Below are 16,008 nucleotides of genomic sequence, written 5' to 3'. Positions count from 1 at the left end.
TCCTGGAATCTGCGGGCATGATAAGAATGTGATTGCTGTTAATCATATATATATATATATATATATATATATATATATATATATATATATATATATATATATATAAATATATAAATATTGTTATTTAATTGTTTTGTTATGTGTTATGGTGTGGGGGGGGGTCATATTCGGTTTCGGCCAGGTAAATGCTGCACTTTTGGTTTCAGTCCAGAATTCATTTCGGTGCATCCCTACTACTAAGCCAGACAATGAAGTGGTAGGCCTACACCACATCAATGTTTGGCGTAGTATATAGTGATTGGGGTTTTGTTACAAGTTTTGATTCCTTTCTTTTTTTGGGATGGGGGGGCGCCAGACGAGTAGTCCGCACAGGGCGCCAGAACACCTAAGGCCGGCTCTGGGTGGATGCCTCGTGTGGTCGCTCCTAATACTTAATACCCACATTTAGCTCATGAATGAAGAAGACTTGTTTAGGGCTTCCTGAAAGGTAGGAGACTGTAGCTCTCTGTTTGGACCCCAATGTAGTCTCATCGCTGCATTACAGTCATGGGAATGCCTATGAACTTCCTCACATTAGGGTTGAAATATATAAAATGTTATGTTTTTAAAATTAATTAGATCCTCCGTTAGGAGACACAGACTAATTTCTTTTGAATGTAATTGTCTTTAAAGGCTGAGATTATGCATTGAAATAGAATATTGGAGCAACTAACATTGTCCATGAAATCTCAGCTTAAGATCTTCAAATCCCCCTTAGCCGGACCGCTGCTTGCAACCCAGAAAACATTTTTCTAAACATTTCTTTATCCGTGCCTTTTCTCCTTGAGTATTCCGATCCGATAGTTTGTGCTCAGATAGCTTTTATTCCACTTCAGTGCTGTTTCTGTAAAATGTTACTTATTGAACACGACCAATAGGTTTGCCCATCCACTTGGAGATTTTACTTCAAGGTTAAATTGACGTTGTGAATAGATTCTATTGTCCAAAAAGAAACTCCTTCACTCAAAGATCACACTTTGGGGAAATCACAGGCAAAATAAGAAGAAAACCGTTTTAAGAACAACACACGTTATGCTCGGTTGGATGTCATCTCAAATAACCCTTGTGAAAGGGATGGAGTGCTATTGATACAGGGATATGTTTTGGAGGTCTGTGAAAGCCTTAAAAATATTTGTGAATTTAAACTACAAATCTAAAAAAAAAAAACAACTAAAAATGATGCAGAACACTGAGCTGTACACAGCCGGTCCGTTGTCATGTTTTAATGACTTCACTGGGAAGAAGCCCTCTGTTTCAGCTGGTACTTTGCCGCTCTCTTCAAATGTGCTCCTGAATCCTGAACATATTGGAGGGCCAGGGCCGGCCCAAGACATGGGGCGAAGTTTGAAATGACACCCCTCCCCCATGCCGACGCCACGTCTCATTATCTACCCTTCCTCTCCCTACCTTCTCATTATCTACCTCCCTCCCTATTATCTACCCTACCCCCCCTTTGTACTGCACTTACTTTCCAGCAGTTCTGCGGTGAGTCTCCCTGCTCTGCCGCGGTGCGCACTGCTTTACTGCTGAGCGCCGGAAATGACGTCATATTCCGGCGCTCAGCATTACAAGCCGGCACTGAGACCGAGCTAGAGGGCTCGCAGAGGGGAAAGAGGGGCGCCAAGCTGAAAATTTGATAAGTGAAAACCACTCTGCGCCCCTCTCTCTCCTCCTGAGCTAAATCTTCAAGTGCTTCTTACCAAGATCAACTAAACTTAGATGCGCGCTGGAATATGACTTCATATCCTGGCGCACCATTTCTTGAAGGAGAACAGAGATGGTCTGGACAATGGTGGACCCAAAGGTAAATACACCACTGAGCGAGCACATGGCACTCAGAGGCTAATGAAAAGGGTTGTTACACAAACTGGTGCCGATGTATCAGTCCGTGGAACTGCTATAATATATGAAAATTTATTTTGCTCCTTGGCCTTGCTTATTTCTGGATAATTTCATACACGGAATTCCTTTTCTAAATTAACCTATAACATACACATTCCCTTAGTGCTTTTCCAGTTGCATCTTATTCACAGAAGCTAGACAGAGTTAGAGTCGGCATAGTAGGTGGAACAGTACCTTTAATTTGAGGCGCTTCCTATAAAGATTATAAGTATTTATAGGAAGAGAAAAAGAATCAGAACAGCAGCAGGCAAACCTTACAGCAGCTGCCCTGAACAGATATCTGCTTGTCTTCATGGCACCGGGAGTGTGTGGGTGGAATAACTGAAACAGATTGATGAAAAGACGCATCTTTCAATACCGTGGAGACTTTGCTAAGATTGCATAACAAAAAATATAGGGATCCAGAACACGCTGCAAAATGTAACATGACGGCGTGATAATCTTATGTGCATACTTATGTATTTTTGCTTTTTATAAAGACTGAGCCTGGACTAGGGCTGCATTGAAGGGATCTAAAAAAGGTCTCTGTAGCTAGAACACTCGTGCTCACACACTTAAAACCCTCAGCTATGGTCTAAAGCTCCACTATATGACCAAAAGTATATAGTCTCCACTCCTAATTACGGAGTTCAAGTGTTTCAGCCACATCCTTTGCTAATAGGTGTAAAAAATCAAAGCCATCTCTAAAGACAAACATGGGCAGTAGAATGGGTCATACTGAACAGCTCAGTGATCTGCTCCAGGACCTCTATAAGTGTTATAGGGGTACCAGCATCAGTAAAATTCATGCAAAAGCTGTATTTTTTGTCAAGCGGCAACTCTTCTACATTTTCTGGGACAGTTGCCAAGATGGATCAGGCAGGCTTAAACAAGCTGTGATTAGCATTTTTGGCAGCATTCCCAGAAAGTGTGGTTAAGGTTCAAAGTGGGTCCAATAAATGTAACAGCTGCTGCTTATTAAGTATTAGCAAATACAGCAAAGACTTTATTACATTAAATAAACGTTCTGTGGACCTCAAGCTTCTTCTGCTGGGAGGCTCGGTAAAGTAAGTCTTCCTTACATTAAGTAGAATGTAAAAATCTCAGGGTAGCATAATTAATATGCAAATGACAATTTACAATTTCAGTGCCTGTAAGAATTTACCTACAGACAAGCTAGTGTAACATTATAATTTAGGGCAGCTTCTATTGCAGGCACTTTGTACACTACACCCTTCCCCTTTCTCCTGTCCTGTGACAGGGCATTATCTCACATACGGACACTCCTCTTCTGCTTACTCCCTTCTCCCACCTTTTCTATCAGCATGGTCTCTACTTCTGCAAAGAGAGATCAGAGGAGACCAGAAAATGGCTGGCCAAGGTAAGCCAAAAAGCTAATTATAATACATGCCTGTGTGTGGAATGTCATCAGTTCTATACTATGTTCCTGAATGGCAGAAATAAAATGTGGTCACCTTAGCCCTCACTGGTAGAGGCCTCACTAGTCTCATGCGACACGTCTATTATCTCTGTGCCTCCAAAGAGCTTGTCTGCTCCATATTTGCACCCAAATTGCTTGTATGAGCAATCTTTGCCACCACAAAAGATGTGTATGGCTAGTGGCACTGAGTAGGGGGTGGGGGGTCCCGCCCATTTGTTTTGTAAGGGGCCCCAAAACTGCCCCAGACTACTTTTAATGCATTGCATGATGGCTTCACCCTTCGTGGTCCTGCCCTTTTGTAGCTCTGGCCTCAAGATCCACAACTATGGCCGGCATTTTTTTTCCTTTTAGGAAAAGGTAGCAACCCTAATTGTGCAGTAGAAGCGTCTAGGACTAACAGCTCAGTCATGAAGCAGTAAGCGGTAGACCATGCACACTCAAAGAGTGGAGCTGATGAGCGCTGAAGCAAGTAGTGAGTAAAAACCGCTTGTGCTTTGTTGCATCACTCACTAAAGAGTTTGAAACATCAGTACAAGCACTGCTTGCCGGGAGCTACATGAAGTGGGTTTCCGAGTCAAAGATACGCGGGTCGGCTGGAGTGGCTGGAGAATTAGACAATTCTGTGCTTTCAACTTGGTGGCACCAGTTTAGGGAAGGCCCTTCCCTGTTCCAGTATGACTGTGCCCATGTGCACAAAGCTACATAAAGACATTGTTTTATTAGTTTGGTGTGGAGGAACCCTCCTAAAGCCCTGACAGAGGCCACAGAACACATTTGGGATAAATTAGAACTCCAAATGTGTCAGTGTCTGACCTCACAAATGCTCTTTCGGCTAAATAGGCACAAATTCCCATAGACACACCAAAAGTTGGAAAGCCTTCCCAGAAGAGTGGAGTTTGTTACAGCCGCAAAAGGGGGCCAACTCCATATTAATTGGCACTGGTAGAAAACAGTAGGACCCTGGTACACCCATCTACTGTTTGGTGAATTCTGGTCAGAGGTTGTCTTCATGGAAAGCCAAACCCTCCTACGTGGAAACAAGGCCAGGCGACTCAACTATTCACGACAACACAGCAACTGGGGCGCAGAAAAATGGCACTAGGGGCTCTGGATTGATGAGTCAAATTTTTTAATATTTGACTGTAGCAGAAGGCAGTATGCTCGTTGGAGAGCTGGAGATCGGTTCACTGGGCGGTTTGCAGGCAACAATGAATCGCGGTGCTTCAATACTGGTTCCCGAGGACCACCTTAAGTGTGAAGTAGTTCATTGCATTGGGATTTGGCAAGTAGCAGCGTGCATTTGCTTAAACCGAAAAAAATACAATGTTTTAATCTATGTTGTAAGTTTAATATTGGGCATCAGTAATGTCAAAAGTGAGATAGGAACCATTGGGTTTCTAACACTTGTCCCAAGTATTAAGTAATGTATTTGTGGTGGGCAAAAAGTAGGGGTTAGAAGGGTATACAGCTGCACGGGCAATACAGTAGTTCAAAAGTGGTATAGAATGGATGTTTCTTGTATAAAGAGAGATTTGGGATTCCCAATCCACCCATCTTTAGTGAGACCATCTGCCGATAAGCTTAAAGACAACCTGGAAACAGTTGAAAAGAGAATGATTGGAACTCCAACTCAAACAAATCCCAGGCTTCACACAGCTATACTCAACCGCTATACTCAACCGTGACATAACCCCACCACCCAAGCTCACCAGAAAACACATATTTCTTAAAAGAAAATCATTGCAATGACAAATTAAATATTTGATCACAAAATATGATGACCCACTTAAAACCCCGCACATGATAATAGCCCCAAAAATCCCTTAAGCTGTAATGTTCACCCCAACCCTTATCAAATCAGTAATTAAGCTATACAGTAAAATATTAAATATGCTTTACTATGAAAAACAGATGATGCCACCAGTATTACTTAGTCCCAAAGAACATGAGGATAAACCCTGCCAATAGGTTTAATGGTGCGAGCCTATTACAATAGGAGACTTTGAGACACTTGAGTTATTTCGTGTGTCTATTCAGAATTCTACTCTGAAATCCCCAAAGAGTAACATGTCTTTTTAATGATAAAATACCAGAATTCCCCGGCAACCGTGAAGTGTTAGTAATAGTCTTCTTTATGAACTGCGCTTAAGTTTGTGTTTGTCTTCGTGAAGTGGATCTTGTAATAGAATGTCTTCCCTTTTCTTGTAAGAAATTGAGAATTTAGAATCTGGAGTCAGGTACAGAATAGGAGAGTTCTAAAATAAAAAAAACGTAAACTGCACATGGGTGGAACGCTCTTCGAGATGCAGGGATTTGTAGACTTTTTAATCTGACCTGTGCTCCCTTCTTTTCTTCTGGGGCCATTTTTTCACAAACTCGAAAAAGTCTGGAAAATCAATCCCAGCTTGTTTCAAAGAGCCATTAAAATTCATAAGGAACTTTTGGGAAATTTTAATAAAGATCAGTAAACTTTACTAGTTTGGATTATATATAGATAAAGATTTATTAGTTATGGTTACTATGGTGCAACTAAAAAGACTAACTCCACTATACTTTTACATACAATTTGGCCCCTACTAGTGCGCCCGTTTTTTGCTGTTGTAAAGACTCAGACCTTAAGCAGTCGTTGGTCTCGTCTTCAGGAGCCAAATGCCTGTCTTCAGGTATGTTTATCCTTTGGTGTAGAAAGGGATAATAGCATAGGGTAACGCTCGGAGGATGAAAAAAAAGTTTATTTACCAATCTTTGCCATAAAGGGGGTCATCAGTTAAACCATCATCACAAAGGCACACATTTAGCCAATAGGCAACTCCCCAGCAGCCAAGCCAATACACAGCCAAGCCAATCAGCAACGGTAAAGAAATATTATTTCTCCCTAGAAGTAGTACCTGAAGCCCCTATGTTGATCTGGAGTAAATCACAGACTCATCACAGACTTAATTATTAGCATTACATGAATTTATAAAAGTATGTATAGTTTGTGATTTTTTCAGTGAATTGTTTCGCCCCCATGGTATAGAAATAAGCTAAGTTCCTAATTCATTACACCAGTTTGTAAATTGTGCAAAACTGAAAAAACACTAGAGGTGGGAAACTGGCAGACAAATTGTATTTACTTATTTTAGTTATATTTCATTTTTTCCCTATTTTTTTATTTTTCTTATTCAGATTTTGTTTCTCCCCTCCCTCTAATCTTTCTGTGCTGATCACACTGTAGGCATCTTAGCACAACTTTTTGTTGTTAAGAATGGGTTAAGACTGAGCCATTCTATTTATCACAGGTAATAGGGTAAGGGGTCTGGGTTTGAGCTAAGATAGCAGAGCTAGAACACATACAAATGGCTATTATGTAACTTCCTATAAGCAGTATATTGAACCGGAGCTGTTACAAACTGCTTAAAAAAAATGAAAATATTTTTGACAATGTATTTTTAATAAAATACCAGAAATAGTTTAATACACAGGCCCTCAAATATTTATAATCCAATATCAGGGTCTCAATAGTTTCAACAAACACAGATCCTTCATACCATAAATTGATGATTTTTCTTCTTTACTCTATTTCCGATGAATTTAAAAGGACCCTACTATGCATGTTGGGGAACATTCTGCATGGATTCCACGGTTTTTTACTGTATGCAAATCGGTGGGGCCATTCTTTTGTTATTGGAGTTGGAAAATTAGACATCTGTATCATTTTAACTCTTCCTTCACCTGCCTTTACAGAAATCAGGACGAGTAGGGGTAGCCAATCACATGTATGATGTTTTATTTCAATGAGAGTACTACAGATCATATCCAGGAAGTGTACTTAAGTATGCTTCCTGCTTTCACTTCCTGGTTTTAGTAGCCAGGGGAAAAGTTAGATGAGATGTAAGTCTTGTTTTCCAACTCCAATAAATAAAGAATGCACCCAATAACAGACAGGCAGTAAAATGCACTTGAGTCCATTCAAAATGTGTATTTTGATGACATAACCGATGATGTAATAAATATTTTTTATTTTTTCTTACAACATTTGAGGAGTGCTCAGATTTTAGTTTTGTCTTCAATCGTATGGAGGATGTACAGATTTCACGGTTTAAAATCTTGTTTCTTCAATCTTTTTTTCTTAGTAGTTTTGTTTTTTCTTTATTCAAATGGACAATATTTTCTATTGAATACAATTGTATAACTTTACAGAGTTCACAGTGTTTCATAAGTGCCCGTGGAGTGTCCATGCGTGATTGTAGAACACATGGTGACGTTAATTGTTGGGTGTGGAATATGAAACTCGTAATCAGGAAAATTACACATTTTCATTAAATGGCTCGATTGTGACAAAGTACCGGCTACACACATACGTTCTTTACACCCACGGACCAGGGTTTTTGCTGAGTAAAGATGCAAAAAAACTGTTCATTGAACAATCCAGTTGCAGCAACCATTTGCATACCTGGGTATTCGGGGTTTTTGTACCAGCACAGAGTGCCATCGTGATTCTGTCTTTTATTCTCAGTGTAATATGCTTATTTGGGGTAAATGGGCAGCGTTCCACTTTCTTGCCAGTTGTCAGCTAACGGGGAGCGTGTCTGAGTGTGCCACGCATGCACGGAAGACACTGTACATCTATGCATATGCAGGTATTGGCAGTGCATCTTGGCGCCCTTCAGGGGCATCCTACGTTAGCGGTGGAATTCAAGGTTGGTTCATCTGTGTCAATAACAGGCTAACGTGCCATCTGTCTGTAAAGGGTAGAAGGAAGCTGCTAGGGAGGACTGGTACATTTATAGAAACATTTATAGAATGTTTTATTAAGGATATCTAAACATAAAGGTAAGAGGCAGGAGGCAATCATGATTTTTGGGCAGTTTTTGGGCCACTCCCTGAAGGTTTTTTATGAATTCTACTTGCAGTTCCTCATATAGCCACTAGGATGTCTGAAGCAAAAAGGACTTTGTGTAGCATTAACACCCTGACTCAATCCTTCTTATGCATTCCCTTTCTTTTACATATGTTTTGGACTGGAACAGACTGTGCACATTAAGAGTGTTATCTATAAAATGTATTCGGCAGGCACCTTGAGGCCCGCAACTAAAGACAAGTGTCCACATACATTAACCTTACGCAGAGCCTGCGGTCAGAACATCTCACACACAGTTGCTGCGGGTAAAGCATTACGTGACCCCGCTAAGCACTTGCTTCCATCAGCAGGCAGACCCTGTTTGAATTATTTCAAAGTTCAATTACTAAACACCTCACTTTCATTGCAGATATTCCATCTCTTATCACATTCAAGGCTCAGCCAAGTTAATCAGCAGGGAAAGGGGCAGCTGTGTAGGGGCCCCCAATGATGTCTAAATCCTGCGCGGCTGCCCCTTTTAGTAAAGATATTCCTAAGAATCACATATTTATATTTTTATTGCTATAATTTACACATCTGTAAAATGAACACATTTAAAATGTTTAAACATATAGTTTCAAATGTGATTTAAACATGAACGAGTGCATTGTGGTATACAGTATACCAACACTTAGCACTGTTATATTAGGATGACAAATGTCAGATACCATCAAGCTAAATCAATGAGACATTTTATGATGTAGTATTATCACTTTTTAAAAGTGCATAAAAGCTGCAAATAAATATTATTCCTTTTTAGCAAAGTTCTTAACATGAAAGACTTGTGCCCAGGGAGAGAAATCAAATATGGAAAAGTAGCAACACACTGCCACCTGGTGGTGGGAATTATACTGCAAGGAGTCAGGTACCTCTACAGCAACTCCCTCAATGCTCAGCCAGCTACTGTATATTTTCACTCATGTGCTTTGAGGGTACGGGCTGAGAATTATAGGAGTTGTAGTTCCACCGCAGCTTAAACGCTGCCTGTTCACTTCTACTACTAGATGCATGCAAGTAAAAATAGTGGGTGATGATCCGTCAATCCCCATTTCTTGGGGATGTTAAACTGCAACTCCCATGGATGTCAGCCAGAAAATTTCAATACGTTTAACCAGACATATAAATATATAGATTACTTGAAGTGTAATGGTAAGCATTGAAGGCTATCTTATGGGAGAATGACTAATTTGGCTAATACATAGGAGGTAAAAGTGGTTTCATCACCATAGCAACATTTGGAACTGTGCAATCTGCAGGAATATTGCATTAGTTGCTATGGTGATAACACTGGATCAAAATTATATTTTGTACATAATCCACATATTCTCTTACCTGAATGCATCTGATGTCGATAGTTTTGCTCATCAGTTACTCTAGGTCTATTCACTAAAATGCAAATACATGCCCGTTGGCAGATAGTGTGTGATATATATATATATATATATATATATATATATATATATATATATATATAAAAACAAAAGATATAGAATGTAACGCACTTGACTGGAAGCACTTGTAATATGCCCGGGTGCTAACAATCCAATAAGTATGTACATTGAGAACCGAAACGTTGGACCTTCACCAAGTTAATACATTTTATATGAAGACCCGCTGAGTGCATCAACTTGATTTGCTATTTTATATATATATATATATATATATACACATACATACACACACATTATTTTTACTGTTTTTAATGTAATTTACATATTCGATTCGATTTTTACGGTCCTCCTTTTTTATTCACTTCTTATTTTATTTTATTATTTACTTATCTATGGGGGCAATTTGCAGTTACAGGCAAGTCACATTCACTCATATCAGTTCACAATTTCAATCATCCAAATGAATCAAGTCATGTCAACCGTTTCATTTGACTGATAACTCAACACACAAGAAATGGATCATACAGTTTTTCTTAGCCTTTTCACCACACGTAACAATTGTTCTGTACATTATTTTGAACGGTTAATAGAATTTCTCTTAAATGCACAGCCGAATGCAAAATATGCAGTCATTAAAATTACAGCAGTCTGACAACTAGTAAGTGACCCAACAGGAACTGTCTAAAAATTATAACTACGGGATTTCCATTAACCCCCCACCAGTGAAAGGCGTAATAAAGAGGGGGCATTCTTGGAACAGCTAAACATTGAACAGTGTGGAATGATTGACACTCAGAATTAGAACCGGCTGTGATGTAATTATTAGCAGGTATGATTATTAGAGGCCATGAAGCGTTAATTGAAAGATTGGCTGAATTTCATGAAACTTACTAAAAGCATACAGAGCACAAATTCTACAGGAATAAATCATTTATGGGTATTGACAACTCTTCTGAAATGGCCAGAAGTCCAGAAGTGATAAAGGACCAGGCTGACAGTTCTCAAGGGGCAAGAATCTTAGACCATCTCATTCTCCATGAAACCCATTTTCAGTCTTCTTAATGTGGTCAGATCTAGATAGGTGCAAGTGGGCAAAAAAAACATTTTGTTGCCCACATAAGCACTTACTCTCTCTCTCGCACTCGCATTCTTGTTCAATCTGTCTCTCATGTTCTCTAAATGTTTCCCTACCTTCCCTGTCATTTGATGTCTTCTATCTTCTTCCTTCGCTTCTTTCTTCATCTTTGATCTGCAATCTTCTGTCTTCATCCGCATCTCCGCAGAAATAACCTGGCGAGAACTTCCAGCGCCATTTTGCCCTTGCGTTCAAGTGAGGAGCTTGTAGAGGTTTCAGTGTGTCATCAAATTCATAGAACAAGACATAAAGCGATCTGAGGTTTCAATATCTCAGAGGTCCTGATTCATGTTCTTGAATGCTTTTGATGTTGCTTCTTTTTAAGGGTATCTCAAGTTCAATCAATCAGAACATTGGGTGTCACTACTAATAACCTGCCCAGAGCCAACTACTGGGACACAAACCCATTCCAAACCTGAGGACTATGGGACTATGTCTTGGTAGGGCACCAAATCAGACCCATTCAGTCAAATGTATGGCAACAGAAACAAGATTTTTCTGGGGGGACAATGTCTGTTCAGTCCCAGTGCTTTTTTTGCCCCTCTGAAGCTAAAAAAAAATCAGTAATGAACCCAACGGCTCCCTGTCCAAACCCCATTAACCTGCCAGGCAGACTGTGGTTCGAGCGCGCGAGGGACTTAACCACAAAGCCTTACGTTCATTGTAGAAGCTTTGCGTTTATGGAAGAGTAGGTTGTCTTTTATAATATTTATATTATATAAATAAATATTTATTTTAAATTCATATATTAAATAAAATAATATATTCAAATAAAAATTACAGAAAATATTGACAGGAAAAATAACGATTTTATATGATTTCGTTAAATAAGAACATTAACAGGGAATACGTTCCGCACGAATGACAAAATAAAGTCGGCACAAATATTGGAAATGATTCTTTCGCTGTCTAAACCATGATTTTCAAAAAAAATGAAGGAAAAATAAAAAATCAGACTTATTTTTTAATGTCTGTATTGTGCTTTCACAGTACATTGCATCCCGCAGGGCGAGCCAACAGAGATTAATCTTTACCTAATGCTGCGTAAGGTGATTAGAGCTATTTGGGGCACATTAAATCCAAACTAAAACATATAATATTTTATGGAGATGAGTCCAAACACACAATATCCCCACGAATAAACCTCTTTTGGTTTTCCACTCGCGAAAAGCTGATTACAAAGTTAAAACCAGCATGTACTTCTTTTGATAACGCAAACCTCTCGAGTGAATAGAATATGTTTTGCTACAAAAGGGTTGTTTTAAAATACTTTTTTTTTCAGCCTACGCTTAACAAATCTGTTTTCCCAAAAGATCGTTAAAACAAAGCAAAACAAAAATTCTGCGGTAATATTCTGCGGTTTTGTTTAATTATCCGTGTTATCGGTTTTTTTATAAAGCTCTACAGGTGATTTGAGGACATTTCAGCCACTTCCCATTCAAAGATTATAAAAAAGACAAAAACCAAGTAAGTTCACGCTGCCTAAAATATCCCAAATTGCATTAATATAGCTCAAGGAAGACGTTAAAAAGTGTATTGCTTAATACCAATATTTGGCAGAAAAAAATGTATTCCGGTTCATTCTTTTATACCGCCACATTCCGTATAGTCACACTCACCATAGGCTGAGCATTCTGGAGCTTTACTGCCCTCACTGTAAAGAATGAAGTTCTCTCTACTGGTTCACTAATCATTATATGTGGCCTCTTATCTGCTGTGTTCCTCCCCTTAGATGGTCTTATAGGGACATTAACCCCTTCAGGATCGGCGGTCTCGTACTGCGTCTTCCCTTGAAGTTTTATTTAAATATTTTAAACGCACGGAATTGAGGGGGGGAGTGGCTGCTACAGATTGCTGGGGACACCAGGACGTGCCAGGTACGTCGCCGGTACAGAAGGGGTTAAATATATTTGTACTCATGGATACTCATTATCCTCATACCTGGGAACTGAATCCTTTGGGACAGGGGAGCAGGATCCTGACCCGCCCCACTCCATTTCCCCTTTTAAAAGGGGGTGTTTCCCGCCATGTCGGCGGGAACGCCCACTGACGACAGCGGGACCACCATTGCCTGCGGGAACGCCCCGGACGCTCAGCGGGTAGCCACAGCCCACAAGTTCCCAGGTATGATGATCCCGCAGGACTTTCCACGTCTCCCCAGGGCCAGGGTATATACGAGGAGATTATTTGAAGGGGAGCCCTCCAGCTATAGTAATCACATCGTCTTCCCTACCCCCCTCTTATACCTTTAAGGAGCCGAGGAGCCCGGGGGGATGTGAGCAGACATTTCCCAGGTATCTCCACGCAGTATATTAAATTACTTGTCAGCGGTGATGTGTTCTCTTAGAAGACGTTGACAGATTCACAGTGAAAATGGCTCTGATGCCAAGCTTACAGTGGGTTTAATTGATGCTTTTGTGACTATTGCCATTTAAATTGGTTAAAAGGTCAAAGTTTCTCTGCAAAAACAGTACAAATCAAAGATCATGCTAACATTTAACGAAAGACCAAAGCAAAATGTCATGGAAAATGTTGGGGGAGGGGGGAATATCCGCTCAAAATAAGAAAACAAAGATTTATTAAAATTAACCCATGACCTGCTAGCAGCCCTGCGATGATCTGCATTACATACATACATTTTATCAGCCTGGTTTCACTAAATGTAAGTCAGTCACATGCCACGACCAATCGGGTTAGACTTTTATTATCCCACTACAGGAAGTGACCAAAACGTTACTAACTTCCTGTTTCAAATGTGCCCAAACACATGCAACTCAGCTGTGTTTCCAACCAGGGCCAGACTAAGGAAGACTGAGCCTTCCTGGCACTTTAAGGCCAGCGGCCACTGGCTAGATACGCACGGCCGACACACTGTGAGGCTACCTGCCGGCGGCCGCACACTACAGGATAGGTATGGGGAGCTAAACTGCCAGGTGTGCCAGACGGACAGTCCAGGCCTGTGACTGATTGGCCTGTGTTTTTGTGGGTCTGTTAAAATGGTTGTAATCTATATACATCTCAAGTTATAGCTGACATACAATTGGACCAATTAACTGGATTCCTGCAATTAAGGACTTTTATATGGCGGGCATGCGTCCAGCTTTCCCTGCTAGAACATTGTAGCTCCTGGCCCTGATTGTTGATCTAGTGGATTTCGGTATCATAGCTGATTCTCTTATTTGGACCCTTGGCTTGTGCTCCGGCAACGATCCTGGTTTGCCCTTTTGTACCGCATTGATTATGATCATCTAGACTTTTTGTTATGGTGGACTTTGATTTCGTCTAGCAGAATTTCACTGGAGTGCGTCATAATGTATAGCGAAGTCACTGAGCTGCATAAGCAGAATTGTTTTTGAGATAATTTTACATCAATTATATCATCTTTGAGAAGCTGAGATCTGAGGCGAGTGGTGAAAAACGAGCCAGGGCCGGCCTGAGGGGGGACTAAGCAACCAATATAAGACCGACAGCTGCCAAATTATTTTTATAGCGGCACACATTCTCTATCAGCAAGAGTCTCTAGACTGATCTATTAAGTGGAATGGAGAAGGTAGAATCTAGAAGGTCATCCCTTCCCAATAAGATATCCTTCATATAATGCATTGACCTGTAAAATAAAGAATTTGGGGATCATGATTGCACACATACGCCCCATCTGTATGTGGTAGTATTATTTATTTACATAGCGTCATCATATTTTGCAGTATATAACCACCTTTGGCTCAGCTGTCTATACTGGCCTATGCTGTCTAAAAATAGGACAGCGGGTCGGGGGATGGTGGTAGCACCTCTTCCAAAAAGATATGGGAAATATCATCTGTTTGGCAATCAGGCCCCCTGGACATCAGACATCTCCCTTGTAACCGCCCCCGTTATACCATGGAGATCTGCACCTAGCAGTGACGTATTAATCTTTGGTGCTGCTCTAAGCTTAAGCCGAGACAGCACCGCCAGCTGCTCCCTCTCTGCCATGATCCTTCTTCCGAGCATCTCAATATAGCGATAAATGCCTGGTTGGGGACATCGGTGAGCCCATTGAGCAGTGGTGCTACAGGGAGCCTGACTACCCAACAGGGTGATTGGCTCTCTGTTATGATGTAGGGGGGCTGCCATCATTCCTGGACTTGCTACCCTGGGACTAGTTGACATGGGCCAACATCCACCACTGGATGTCACAGCCCCATAGCAGCTTTGTAGATGCTTCAGAGGTGGATTGCAGGCATGGCTTGATATTCCATCACCTAGTGAGTACAATGGCCATGGGGGTTGACCATGAAGAACCATGAAGCACAACCTTATCGAGTAATTCAAAGAGTAATTCATTACTTACCTATCAATGCTTTGAACAAGTTACTTTTAAACATACGTATGACCTTCTCGATGGCCTGTCTGAGCTGCTGCTCCTCTGGTTTCTGTAACTTGCTGCAATATTCCTCCAATAATTTCAGAGCTCGCTCAGTATCTGTTATGATAACAAAACAATATAAGTATTTAAAATGGGTCGGTCACAGCAAAACACCCTAAAATACAAAAATATGGCTGGAAACATAGCGTGTTGTCCTGCAGTACATATTATCCCTACATATTCCATTGAGGTTTAAGGTTTGAGAGCTGGTTGATAGACATTACCCTGGGTGGGATGCAGATCCTCCAACTCCAGAGATCCATTCCATCCATGGTGCTGAGATTCCGATTGTGAATAGCGTAGATGTAGCAAATGTCCTAAGCTTTGGACATGTATACTAAAAAAATTAAGTTTTCTACATCAAAAAGTGTGTTTTTCAAAGTCCGGAATAGTGTAAGTAGATAAAACCTATGGGGTAAAGGTTTCTCAGACCCTGCTGGCTTCCACCATACTTTAGTTTCATGTTGTTATTGCTCTGTATAAGTATTATTTGTTGCAAAAAGGTCTCATCAATGGTAACTTTATAGTCTATTTTTGCCTCACGTGTATACTCACCTACCCATGGTCCTCATCGATTTGAGAAGCTAGTTATTGGAGTTCGGGACACGGCATTGATTGTGTCACACGTGATGTGGCGTGCAACGTAATCAGGTAAATATGCGGCAAATACCGTGGCGTCACGCATGGCGTTTCTGATATCAGCTCGGGCTAATACTAAACTATTAAAGTCCAACCAGGAACAGGGACAATCAACTGTATCCATAACTTGGAACTTTCTAAATGAGCTGATGTCGAGACTCTTGAAATAGAAATCCTTTAAAAGCCCATCGTGGA

At 40.6% G+C, this 16,008-nt stretch overlaps 1 protein-coding gene across 1 annotated transcript in view; it reads right to left on the bottom strand.

The window, feature by feature from the left end:
- LOC128473880 (disks large 1 tumor suppressor protein-like) overlaps positions 1-16,008 on the bottom strand; it is a 65,739-nt gene that overhangs the window by 43,229 nt on the left and 6,502 nt on the right. Inside the window, exon 2 of the mRNA XM_053456102.1 lies at positions 15,100-15,231. Coding sequence (XP_053312077.1) covers positions 15,100-15,231 — 132 coding nt within the window. The remainder of the gene's footprint in view (positions 1-15,099; positions 15,232-16,008) is intronic.

Source organism: Spea bombifrons, chromosome 2, assembly GCF_027358695.1.
Source record: "Spea bombifrons isolate aSpeBom1 chromosome 2, aSpeBom1.2.pri, whole genome shotgun sequence".
NCBI classification, from domain to species: Eukaryota; Metazoa; Chordata; class Amphibia; order Anura; family Pelobatidae; genus Spea; species Spea bombifrons.
Note: the sequence above shows the minus strand (reverse complement) of the source record. Positions and strands in the feature narration are given on the sequence as shown.